Genomic DNA, 13,101 nt, shown 5'->3' on the forward strand with positions numbered 1-13,101 from the left:
ATATCTGTGGCATCTATGTTGTGTGACAAAACGACACATTTTAGAGTGACCTTTTACTGTTCCCAGCACAAGGTGCACCTGTGTAACGATCATGCTGTTTAAATAAGCTTCTTGAAATGCCACACCTGTCAGGTGGATGGATTATCTTGGCAAGGAGAAATGCTCACTAACAGGGATGTAACAAATTTGTGCACATTTTAGACCATTGAGAAGCTTTTTGTACATATGGAACATTTCTGTTATCTTTTATTTCAGCTCATGAAACATAGGACCAACACTTTACATGTTGTGTTTATATTTTTGTTCAGTGTAGGTAATACCACAGTCCCAATTATCATTCGTATATGCTTTATTTAAAACATTTTATTCCACTTTATTATTATACAAAATCAATCATACATAGTGTCGACCTTTGCTATACATTCCCTTAACTCTGGGTCCTAGTAACCTACGGAGCTTTGCTGAGTAGTTGTAGTCCACTGCTGACTGGAAAAAAAAATACCAGTTCACGCATTGAAGTTCTAACTCCTACACATGTCATGTAATCTTGTTGGGGGATTAGGGGCTTGAACTAAGAGGGGCTTTTATACATGGGACCAGTTCATGAGGTGACCCTAATATGCTGTACAAGTTCGCCCCCAAAAATTCTATCAAATTTCTAAAAACGAACAATGCAGAGTAGAGTTTCAGTAATAGTTTCACAAGGCTAAACTATGGGAGGTACAGTGGTTGTGTAACTCATACAAACAAGACAGCATGAGCATGGCCATATCGCATTTCAATTCTCATCCAGTCAGGCCTCGCTTTCAACTCTTTATGGTCAGGAGGGACAGTGAGGTACTGTTTACCACATACACAGAGCAGAATTACTGGGGTTGGAGCTGGGGCTGCGGGGGCCTGTGGCCTGGTTTCCTGGGACCCAGTTGCACAAAGGCAGCATTGTAAACCAGCCCAGCAGATGGATCATCAGGACGGAGTGGTGTGTTATGGGTTGGGAAGACTGGACTCAGTAAGGCCCATAGAAATGAACCCAGCCTCTGAGCTAGCTGCCCCTCCTCTAGTTCCACCTCACTGGTTTGGTCAGGTCTGTCCATGACAAATCAAAAAAAGCCTAGTATGTCATCTTTTGTGACGGGTTGGTTTGACAGAGAAAGTAAAAGGTTGTTGCATATTAATTCCTTGACATGTGTACTGTAGCATTTGTCTTGCTCTCTACCACTCCCTGAACACTGGCTAGTTGCATCATCCACCCAAGTGGCCTTTTTGACGTCATTCAAACACTGACAGATAAAAAACTAATAAGGCATAAAGACATTAGGGTATAAATATTTAACAAAAAAACCCCATAGCTAAATATAGCACAGTGTTGTCGACTAGAAGAAGAAAAAAGCAAGCATACAAAGTCGGAAGTGAAAGGCTTATGTAAAACACTTCTGTTTCAAAGGCAGATTCTGCCATAGTGGCTGTGAGTGCATCTTGCATCCAATCTCAAAAAGAATCCCTTTGGGATTGCATAAAATTGCATAAAATTTAAATGATACCACTGATGAATCCTTCAAAAACTATACGTTTCACCAGTAATGGCTTTGGCTTTTAATCCAGCTGGTAACACCAGGTTGGACAGTGTCTTCCGACAGTGTCCCTTGATTGTCTTAGTTCATATACCCTGAACCTTTGTAGCTGGGCATTGTTTGATGGTTTCCTGATCTGGGTGGAAGTTGCCAGTTCATTTCCGTCGGCAGCGCAGGCAGCAGGCCCGAGAGCGACCCACCTCCTCTTCCTTGTCTTCCTTCACTGTGTAGGAGGACTTGCTGTTGTAGCGCGGGGGGTTTGAGGCGTCACCATCCCCATCCTTGGTAACTTCTGAGGGGGCTTGCGACTCCCCATTGGGTTTGAAGCCCCCGTACGGGTTGAGGGAAGAGTTGCGGTTGCTGTAGGTACTTTCCAGGGCCGTGGGGTTGATGATGATCGTGCTGTCCTCTGCAGAACATAGCTTGGCCCGAGGGATGGTTACGTCTCCATAAGAGCTGTCCAGAGACAGATTCATGATGGCTGGTTATAGAAGGCTGAGGACGAAACACAGGTAGATAGGGTCTGTGACTGTCAATGTCTTAGATCTCAGACACGGTATTGAGGCTCTGAGACTCTGATCTGAACATTAAGCTTTGCTGTCAACATTTGTTCTGGTTTCCTCTGGTGACTTGAACTGGCCTTCCAAGAATACTCCTGTAAAAGACAGATTGAAAAAACAACTGTATAGTTATAAAGAGAATTCTGAAACTACAAAAGCTCTGGTTTTGTTCTGCTTGACATTCGAGAAATTTGGGAAGAGGAGTATCACATTAGAGTAAAATAATAATATAAAATAATTTTCAGTCCCTCTGCTTCATAATGTTCCTGCATATTCCTGATCCAAAGCTCACTGTAGGATCTTTGTCACTTTCGGTTTTATCCATTAACTCATCTTACTGCTAGAATTGTTCTGTCCCATTCTCTTTCCAAATCATTTTCATGATCATATGTCATGTTGACACTGAAACGTCTTTTATACGGATCTTTTAAAAACACAAAATACTTCACCAGTAACAAGCACTGATTGTTCCCGCTTACCTCTTCAACTTGTGGAGTTCCTCAGCAGTCAAGTGTTGTATGACATCCAATGTCAATTCCCCTGGTCTTTAGATGGGTCATACAATCCAGTGAGCACTTAAAGGTTTAATGGTTGTCTCTTGAAGATCCTTCTAGGTGTACTTCCTCTGTGTCTCTTTACAGCTAAAGGGAGCCACACCTGTAGCGGTGTGTGTCAGACTAAAGATTGAGATGGCCCACACACATGCTCCGGTGAGGTAGAGAGCTGTTAGCATACCTGGGAGCCACCTGACCCCACCCCTATGAGAACAGAGCAGACGCCCGAAACCCTGAGAGGGTGTGGTGACGACTGGCAGCCTCAGTCCTGGAATGTCATTCCTCTCGCTGCTCAACACAGGTGCATTTGTCATGGTGACCAGGTCACTCCTCTCCCTTTGTCTCTCACAGTATCTGTAGCCTGCTGCTCAGCTACACCGCCCATTGAAATATAATGTAACTGGTAAATGAGTGTGACCACTCAAAGCTATAATCACACAGGTACAGTGTGTCATATTGACATGACCAGTCTTGTTTGTTGTATTTGATACTTTTTGAGTTGCAGAGAGTGGTCTATAGAGACCATTCAAATTTAAACCATGATACTACAGGATTGCTGACATAACTTGTACCTGTATGGGTTTTGTTGAATTTAGGTTCATTCCAGTGTTACATTTACCTGGTTCCATACGAAACACATTCAAGTGGCTATTTATTCTGCTTTCACCCAGAACCTTTACATTTGTATGCTCAGCATGTTTGTGAAATGAGTCAAAGTGAACACGCTCATGCAGACAAATGGACACACAAATGCAAACACACAGTCTTGTATAACTAACCTTGTGAGGACACACATTTCAGTCCCATTCAAAATCTTTCCCTAACCCTAGCTCCTGACCCTCATTTAACCTTAACCCTAAATCCCCTAGAAATAGTATTTGACCTTGTGGGGACTGACAAAATGCACCCAGTTGGTCAATTTCTTTTTAATTTACTAGTTCAGTTAAACACAACCGCAGTCACTCTCTCACACACATACGTACAAGCATGCACACACACACGTCATGATTTTGTAAGATAACAATTCTATGGCCCTTTGTTTCCCTCAAGTGGTTTTACTGGTCAATGCGTTTCACTTTACAGCAACTAAGGTTTGGTACTTTTGTTTTGTACATTTATGCTATTGAGTATATTAGTCTACATACAGTTGAAGTCGGAAGTTTACATACACTTAGGTTGGAGTCATTAAAACTCGTTTTTCAACCACTCCACAAATTTCTTGTTAACAAACTATAGTTTTGGCAAGTCGGTTAGGACATCTACTATGTGCATGACAAGTAATTTTTCCAACAATTGTTTACAGATTATTCCAGTGGGTCAGAAGCTTACATACCCTAAATTGACTGTGGTTTTAAACAACTTGGAAAATTCTAGAACATGTCATGGCTTTAGAAGCTTCTGATATGCTAATAGACATCATTTGAGTCAATTAGAGGTGTACCGTGTGGATGTATTTCAAGGCCTACCTTCAAACTCGGTGCCTCTTTGCTTGACATTATGGGAAATCTAAAGAAATCAGCCAAGTTTTCAGAAAAACAATTATAGACCTCCACAAGTCTGGTTCATCCTTGGGAGCAATTTCCAAACACCTGAAGGTACCACGTTCATCTGTACAAACAATAGTATGCAAGTATAAACACCATGGGAACACGCAGCCGTCATACCGCTCAGGAAGGAGACGTGTTCTGTCCTCTAGAGATGAACGTACTTTGGTGCGAAAAGTGTAAATCAATCCCAGAACAACATCAAAAGGACCTTGTGAAGATGCTGGAGGAAACAGGTACAAAAGTATCTATATCCACAGTAAAACGAGTCCTATATCGACATAACCTGAAAGGCCGCTCAGCAAGTAAGAAGCCACTGCTCCAAAACCACCATAAAAAAGCCAGACTACGGTTTGCAACTGCACATGGGACAAAGATCGTACTTTTTGGAGAAATGTCCTCTGGTCTGATGAAACAAAAATGGAACTGTTTGGCCCGAATTACCATCGTTATGTTTGGTGGAAAAAGGGGGAGGCTTGCAAGCCGAAGAACATCATCCCAACCGTGAAGCACGGGGGTGGCGGCATCATGTGGGGGTGCTTTGCTGCAGGAGGGACTGGTGCACTTCACAAATAGATGGCATTATGAGGTAGGAAAATTACGTGGATATATTGAAGCAATATCTCAAAACATCAGACAGGAAGTTAAAAGCTTGGTCGCAAATGGGTCTTCTAAATGGACAATGACCCCAAGCATACTTCCAAAGTTGTGGCAAAACGGCTTAAGGACAACAAAGTCAAGGTATTATAGTGGCCATCACAAAGCCCTGACCTCAATCCTATAGAAATTTTGTGGGCGAACAGAAAAAGTGTGTGCGAGCAAGGAGGCCTACAAACCTGACTCAGTTACACCAGCTCTGTCAGGAGGAATGGGCCAAAATTCACCCAACTTATTGTGGGAAGCTTGTGGAAGGCTACCCGTTTGACCCAAGTTAAACAATTTAAAGGCAATACACTCAATTAGTATTTGGTAGCATGTAAACTTCTGACCCACTGGGAATGTGATGAAAGAAATAAAAGCTGAAATAAAATCACTCTATTATTCTGACATTTCACATTCTTAAAATAAAAAGTAGTGATCCTAACTGACCTAAGACAGGGAATTCTTACTAGGATTAAATGTCAGGAATTGTGAAGAACTGAGTTTAAATGTGTTTGGTTAAGGTGTATGTAAACTTCCGACTTCAATTGTATATTTCAGTTTTTCACTCAGAATTATCCTCAAATTCTGGGAGTTACACTACAAGTATGTGGACACCTGCTCGTTGAACATCTCATTCCAAAATCATGGGCATTAATATGGAGTTGGTCCCCCCCCTTTGCTGCTATAACAGCCTCCAATCTTCTGTGACAGCTTTCCAGTAGATGTTGGAACATTGCTGCAGGGACTTGCTTCCATTCAGCCACAAGAGCATTACTGAGGTTGGACACTGATGATGTTCCAATTCATCCAAAAGGTGTTCAATGGAGTTGAGGTCAGGGATCTGTGCAGGCCAGTCAAGTTCTTCCACACCAATCTTGACAAACCATTTCTGTATGGACCTCTCTTTGTGCACAGGGGCATTGTCATGCTGAAACAGGAAATGGCCTTCCCCAAACTGTTTCCACAAAGTTGGAAGCACAGAATCGTCTAGAATGTAATTGTATGCAGTAGCATTAAGATTTCCCTTCACTGGAAGTAAGGGGCCTAACCCGAACCATGAAAAACCTGCCCCAGACCATTATTCCTCCTCCACCAAACTTTACAGTGGGCACTATGAATTTGGGCAGGTAGCGTTCTCCTGGAATCCGCCAAACCCAGATTCGCCTGTCGGACTGCCAGATGGAGAAGCGTGATTGATCACTCCAGAGAACGCGTTTCCACTGCTCCAGAGGTGGCGAGCTATACACCACTCCAGCCGACGCTTGGTGATCTTAGGCTTATCCTCAGCAATGGAAACCCATTTCATGAAGATCCCGACAGTTTCTTTACGTGCTACAGCACTTTGCGTTCCCGTTCTGTGAGCTCGTGTAGACTACCATTTCACAGCTGAGCAGTTGCTGCTTCTAGATGTTTCCACTTCACAATAATGGCACTTGCAGTTGACCGGGGTAGCTCTAGCAGGGCAGAAATTTGACGAACAGACTTGTTGGAATGGTGGCAACCTATGACGGTGCAATGTTGAAAGTCACTGAGGTATTAAGGCCATTCTACTGCCAATGTTTGTCTATGGAAATTGCATGGCTGTGTGCTCGATTATGTGTGGCTGAAAATAGCAGAATCCACTAATTTGAAGGAAGGGGGATCCACACTTGAACCAGGTGTTTTTACACTTGGTTACTTTTAACACGTTTGTGAACTCAGTGCAGTTTTTTTGTGCAGTGTGACCACTCCAAAAGGAACTCCGACCCCTCAAAAGAGCACCCGAAAGGAATCGAACTGAGACCATCTTGAGGTGATCGGAGTTCAGCTTGCTTGAATTCTGAAGTCTGGGTTCTTTTTAGCGCAATGTGAACAAAGCTCCCCATGTTCTCGTCATTATTCCAGCACCACACACTAGACTACTGCAACACCGTTTCCCCTGACATAAACCCTCACATTGGTGCCACAAGAGAGAAGATATGCAGGGTCGCAGAAAAAACGTGAGCCGTTTTGGGATATTGATTAGCGATTGATGCACAGAAATTACAAAGGGTTTTTAATTCTGATTATTTGTTTGCAATATGTGATCTATAGGCTAAGAGCTTCCTAGGCGGTTTATTAAATTGTGGGGTTTGAATAGTGTGAGAAGAAAACATTGGGTAAGAATCACATCATAGAGCTAGAATTGATTTTGTACCCTTAACGGGGAAGTAGCCTACATTGGGTGTACAACTTTCAATTACATCACTTAATCTGCAGTTATTCTGCTATTTATTCTGTTACCAATAATATTTACATGTTAACAGTATCTTATTACAATTTATGTGTCTAATATTAGGTAAATGCAATCAATTAGCTTCCAAACTGTAAGTAGGTATATCAAGCTGTCCAATAACGCAATCTGATGGAATGGCTTATCTTGCACTTTGTAAAAACCCAGAGTGCATTGAGTGAATGTTGGAAGAATCTCACAAAAATCAAAATTAGGATAGGAGAATTTGATCCTAAATCTGTGGTTCAGGGTAACTTCTACCTCAAGCTAACTTACATAGCAGACCATTGCTACCAATAACCAATATGACCGTTGGGACATTTTTCCTTGTGCTCCAATCAAATCACTCCTCTAACATAAAAATTGAGCAGGGGTTAGCTCCAGAGATCAACCCCAATCCTATAATGTGTTAAGTACATATTTTCTTGTCACACACATACACAAAAATATATTTTTAAAGAATACGCCAAAATTTATTAGACATGTTTTCCTGCTTCTAAAAAAAAGGGGGAGATTAAAGTCTATGCAGTGTTGAATGAGTCACATGATTCAAGTATATTACAATGTACATATAAAAACTAGTGTGCAGCAGGCAGTGGCCAGGCCATGGCGTTTGGTTTCTGTTTGCGACACTATTTGTGGGACGACGACGTAGCCAAGGGGTTTGGTGTCACCGGCATCTCCCCGGTCCATCACGTCTGTGACCACCGCTCGTCGTATGCTGGCGATCAGAATTCCTTTACCGAAGGGTCAGAGTCAGAAGAGGTCGCTACCCCCTCAAAACAGAGCAATAGTTCAGCAGCAGAAACCCAAAAAGCGCCAGGAAGTCTACATTTGTTCAAAGCATTTTTGTGTGTGAATACATCGAAAACCCCCCCAAAAAAACACTTAGTATTTTTGGCACTACTAGAAAATCTAAAACAGAAACACAGAAAAAAATAGCTTTAAATAGCTCAGCCCTGGGTATCTGAAGGTTGTCACAATCGTTAGTATCGATATCAGCATAAGTTTTACAGTCTTAAAAAGGTTTAGCCCAACTTATTTGAATATTATCACTGGCAGATAACTTCCAGTTTAACAACTTATTCCAATTCAACTGAACAGCAGAAAACAAAACGTAATAGTTACCAGTACCAGCTTGCACATTCTCTCCCATGATCCTACCACAAGTGCTGCACTTCGGCACGGGTTTGTTTTTGTAATGATGGTCAGATGGCTGTATATCAGCATACAATTAATGGCTCCATTCAGAGGAATACATCAGGATTTAGTCCATTGATGAATTGGGTTAGATTAACACACGTCATCGTAAATCATCTTCACAGAAATCGCTGAAGTCATCATCACATGTTAATGTCTACTCTAAAATGTGACATACCCCTTTTAGCAGTCATTTACGGTTAGGGTTACAGGAGAATTGGCAGCAGGCAGCGCTGCTAGCTACCTCTAATGATGATGAATAATGCATGGCAGAGATCGTACACTATGGGCTTAATACAACAGGGAAGTTTTCATTAGGGCACACCCATAGCAAAACATTTTATTTTTTTCATCACACACTGAAAATAAGAGGTTCCTATTGGACCAAGTCCAGCTACTCCTGGCTGGTTTCAGACAGTTTTCTTCCTGCAGGTGCCTAATGAATACGACCCAGACACATTTGACTGGGTGGAATCGTGCCAGTCTTCACCTCCATGACAGGAAGGGGGAAGAGTCCACATAATCACCCCAACACAAGCACCTTCTCTGGGGATGGCAGAAGAGGGAGAGCCAGCAGTGCGGACGGAGAGTGTATGAGACAGAAGGAGAAGAGGAAGGCGTTCAGTATCAGAGTGAAGGAGGGAGGGAAAGAGAAGGAGGGAGGGAAAGAAAAGGAAGAGGGTAACTCTGTATATAGTCTCTAGTACATTCCTTCTTCGCGGTGTGTTTGCTGTAGGTGTGTATACTATATAGGGAAGCCTGTCCACATGATAGTGGCTTAGTGTGACAGGGGGGGGTTACCTGTGTGTGTGGATGCGTCTCGCAGCTCGCAGCTCGCTAGCCTAGTCCCAGATCTGTTTGTGATGTATGGCCTACGGACAAAGGAGTTGGGCTACACGGCACTAAGCAGATCTTTAAATCAGGCTCGTGCTGCTTGTGTCTGAAACCTCAGAGGAACTCCCCATTGACGAGGAGACCCCTGACAAAAGGCAATATGGGTAAAATGTATCAAAATAAAATAAAAGATGCTAATAAAATTTAAGCTATGTTATTCTTATGGAACAAAAAAGTAACTAATAGATGTAAACTATCTTGCTTTTGCTGGTCGTAATCAATTGTCAAAATAAGTAAATAGTTAATTGAAACTAGTCAATGGAACAGGGAGACCCCCTTGTTAATAAAGCAACAGTGGTGGCTTGTGAGTTTTTGCTGTGAGTCAGTCAGTGCATCGTATGGTAGGTGTACATCGCTCAATTTCAATGTACAGTACATTTACTGAATGTCAGTGTATGAATGAGTGTGTGTGTGTGTGTGTGTGTTTGTGTGTGCGCACGCAAGTCCCCTTGGATCTGTACACGCACGTTAGCGTGTCCATCAGTTTCTTATAGTTTAGTCTGTTTCCCCCAGAAAGCGTCTCTCTGGTCAGCCATCTTGGCTCACATAGTCCCCAGGGGTTCTCCGTAGCGGATTTTCTGGCCGGCCTTCAGGTTGAAGGTGAAGTCGTGCGGAGCCTCGAAGAGCAGGACGATGGTGGAGCCCAGGTTGAACTCTCCCAGGTGCTCCCCTTTCCTCATGCTCACACCCTCCTGGTTGTTGTTAGACAAGTAGCTGAAGTCGTTGTACGAGCCTTTGCTGTAGCGCGGGCTGTTGGTCCGAAGCTCCTGGGGGGGAAAGTGGGGCCAGTTTAGTAAATATATATTAATCATATATTGGTTATAGAGCATAGCTTTATACCCCCCCCCTCCATAAATTCAGTGTCCATCCATGTGATGTGTTAAAAAAAAAGAAAAAGAAAATGGGGAATTGGAGAATAGTTGAATTGGACTAATTCCCATTAGACAACAAGCAGCGCAGCTGAATGAGGTCATATCCTCCTGTTGTGTTGACTATTCCCAGGTGGAAACAGCTTGTATCGCTGGCCCCCTCAACTCATCTCACCATCATCTTTCTCGCCTCTCCTCCCACTCACCTCCTCTACTTTATCCTCCCTTCCCACCTGACGAATTGACAAGGAAAACTGTAGGGCCTAATCTCATGACAACTGAATCCGGAATCCTATGACTAGGACACAAAAACAGAGTATTTCCTGGTCAGGTCACAATGTCACATGGTAAGGAGAAACTCCTGTATCCATCTACTTCAGATGAAACGGGACAGCAGGCTGCGCCAGCGAGCAGAACGTCCCCTTATTGGTCTGCTCTCTGGTGACTGACCCAGGGAGGCAGCCCAGTGGCGAGTGTTGATCCAGAGGACCAAACGCATTAGCATGTCTGCCCCCGAAGCCGAGATCCTATTGACCTACAGCAGGAAAGTGAGAGAGGGTGGGCTTTTAAAACGTCCACGTCATCCTAAGCCTCTGCTCTAATCAATGGGAGTCTACGGGACATCAGTCAGTTTGAACACAGTGAGTGTGGAGATTAAATAGGCCTACCAGTGTGTGTGTGTGTGTGCGTGTCGGCAGCTTAGGGAAATGGCCTGACGTACAGGTAAGTGAGACAGGAAGCAGAGGGAGCTTAATGGAGTGATAAGAAGTGTAACATGGCTCAGAGAGACAAGGGGTCAGAAACACTGAGTCAGGCTGGCCCACTCTCAGCTTTATGTCACACTGACTTTGTACTGCATGTACTGTTATGTCCTAATAGGTTAAGCAGGTGACCCTTGTCTGTCCTCACAATATCAGAGAAAGAGATCGCCATCAGTAACACATCGAACGCCAGTTTGAAAATGTGTACATACACTATAACTGCACAGCTTGTCAACAGTATAGAATTGCAGTGTAAATACATGTTTAATAAACAATAGTGGGACCACTAACTTTGATGCTCCCTTTCAGAACTTCCTCCATGTATGGACAACGCCAAGGTCCCTAAATACTATGCCGTGGCGAGACATTGATGCTGCACTACGCACCAGCCGGCGCAAAATGGACGAGTGAGTGGTTATATACTATGACAGAACCGGAACAGGTTCAGACTAGTGAAACATCCAACCTAAGTGTGTTTTTAGCTCCAACCTTGTCAAAGTAGATGCGTATGGAGCCCACGTTGGTGGCCCCTACAGCGGTGAGGGAGAAGAAGCCGTGCGTCCACTCTCCACTCAGCACCACCCTCTCGTTATGGCAGAACAGTTCTTTGATCCAGCGAGCTACGCCAGGGTTCACTGACATCAGAGAGCCTGGGAGAGACAGAGGGAGCAGAAAGTAAATACAGATACAACACATAATACAAACACGGCAAGCAGCACTATACACCAGTTTATTAGGTACGAAAATGGTTCACGCCTACAGACCAGAGTTACGTGGTTGTGGCTTGCTATATAAAGCAGGCAGTCAGGCAGAGGCATTCAGTTACTGTTCGATTGAACGCTATAAAAAAAAACGGGCAAAATAGTGACCTAAGCGACTCAGAGCGGTATGGTTGTTGGTGTCAGGAGCACCGGTTCCAGTATCTCGGAATCAGCCAGCCTCCTGGGCTTTTCACGCACAACAGTGTTTAGGGTTTACAGAGAATGGTGGGACAAACAAAACATCCTGTCAGCGGGTGACAACGGCTCGTTGAGAGGTCGAAGGAGAAGGCCAAGAATCGTGCCAGCTAACAAATGGGCCACAAAGGGGCAAATAACAGCGCAGTACAACAGTGGTTTGCAGAATGGCATCTTGGAACGCACGACTTGTCTGTCCTGGTCACGGATGGGTTATTGCAGCAGACGACCACACTGGGTTCCACTCCTATCAGCTAAAAACAAGAAGAAGCGGCTCCAGTGGGCACGCAAATCACAAACACTGGACAACTGAGTGGAAAAACATTGCCTGGTCTTGCGAGGCATCCTAGAACAAAAAGTCTGACGTGTTTGTAAGAGGGGTCATATTAACGTGTAGTCCAAACTCTGACGGTACAGACAGAAGTTGGCAGAAGAGGCTGTACCGAATTCAGACGAGTCCCGTGATGCTTGTGAGGGTCGTAGAGCAAAATGGAGAACACCATTGCGTTCATGAGAGTCGCATCTTTCCACAGAGGGAAAACCATTTGCATGCTACAGAAGTTTTTCGAGAAGACCGATTTTCAGGACGTCTCATGATCTGACAAACACCACTCTAGCTCGCATCTGCAGAAGGGCGATATTGGCGGATGTGGTGGATTGAGACGCAGCACATGCAAAAAAACATCTTAAAACCTCTACAGGATCAGTGTACCCCCCGCGGTACGGTTGAGCTAATGTAGGTTAATGCATGAGGTTGTAAGATACAAAAAATTACACCAGGACATAGACATATCTGATATGGGCAGAACGCTTAAATTCTTGTTAATCTAACTATTACAGTGAAAGAATACCATGCTATTGTTTGAGGAGAGTGCACAATTATGAACTTGAAAATGTATGAATAAACCAATTAGGCACATTTGGGCAGTCTTGATACAACATTTTTAACTGATATGCAATGGTTCATTGGATCAGTCTACAACTTTGCACATACAAAGCTGTCATTTAGTGGCCAAAGTCTAATTGCGCCTTGGCTGGAATAATACAATATGGCCTCTCCTGCATTTCAAAGATGGTACAAAAAAATACTAAAATCTAGATCTAATGTGTTATATTCTCCAACATTCATTTCACATTTCCACAAACTTCAGTGTTTCTTTTCAAATGGTATCAGAATATGCATATCCTTGCTTCAGGTCCTGAGCCACAGGCAGTTAGATTTGGGTATGTTATTTTAGGCAAACATTTAAAAAGGGGCGGATCCTTAAGAGGTTTTAAACAGACGGATATTGATGTTTT

General features: G+C 43.4%; 2 protein-coding genes across 10 annotated transcripts in view; both read right to left on the reverse strand.

Annotated features, from left to right (window-relative positions):
• Nucleotides 1-214: 214 nt before the first annotated feature.
• On the reverse strand, nucleotides 215-2,948 carry LOC139552186 (uncharacterized). 2 transcript variants are annotated; one of them, XM_071363650.1, is made up of 2 exons: nucleotides 2,611-2,948; nucleotides 215-2,066 (listed from the first exon to the last, which is right to left on the reverse strand). In XM_071363650.1, the coding sequence occupies exon 2, from the start codon at nucleotides 2,045-2,047 to the stop codon at nucleotides 1,727-1,729; it is 321 nt and encodes a 106-aa protein (XP_071219751.1). In that variant the 5' UTR covers nucleotides 2,048-2,066; nucleotides 2,611-2,948; the 3' UTR covers nucleotides 215-1,726. The 2 variants fall into 2 exon arrangements, with proteins under 2 accessions (XP_071219751.1, XP_071219750.1); XM_071363649.1 differs by having other exon boundaries at nucleotides 215-2,226; nucleotides 2,611-2,944.
• Nucleotides 2,949-7,571: 4,623 nt separating this feature from the next.
• pisd (phosphatidylserine decarboxylase) overlaps nucleotides 7,572-13,101 on the reverse strand; it is a 38,761-nt gene continuing 33,231 nt past the window's right edge. For all 8 annotated transcript variants that reach the window (XM_071363641.1, XM_071363643.1, XM_071363644.1 and 5 more), the window contains 2 exons: nucleotides 11,336-11,496; nucleotides 7,572-9,983 (listed from right to left, as the gene is read on the reverse strand). In XM_071363641.1, the coding sequence (XP_071219742.1) occupies nucleotides 9,759-9,983; nucleotides 11,336-11,496 (386 nt within the window). In that variant the 3' untranslated portion in view covers nucleotides 7,572-9,758. The remainder of the gene's footprint in view (nucleotides 9,984-11,335; nucleotides 11,497-13,101) is intronic.

The sequence above is a fragment of the Salvelinus alpinus genome, chromosome 24, assembly GCF_045679555.1.
Source record: "Salvelinus alpinus chromosome 24, SLU_Salpinus.1, whole genome shotgun sequence".
Classification (NCBI taxonomy): Eukaryota; Metazoa; Chordata; class Actinopteri; order Salmoniformes; family Salmonidae; genus Salvelinus; species Salvelinus alpinus.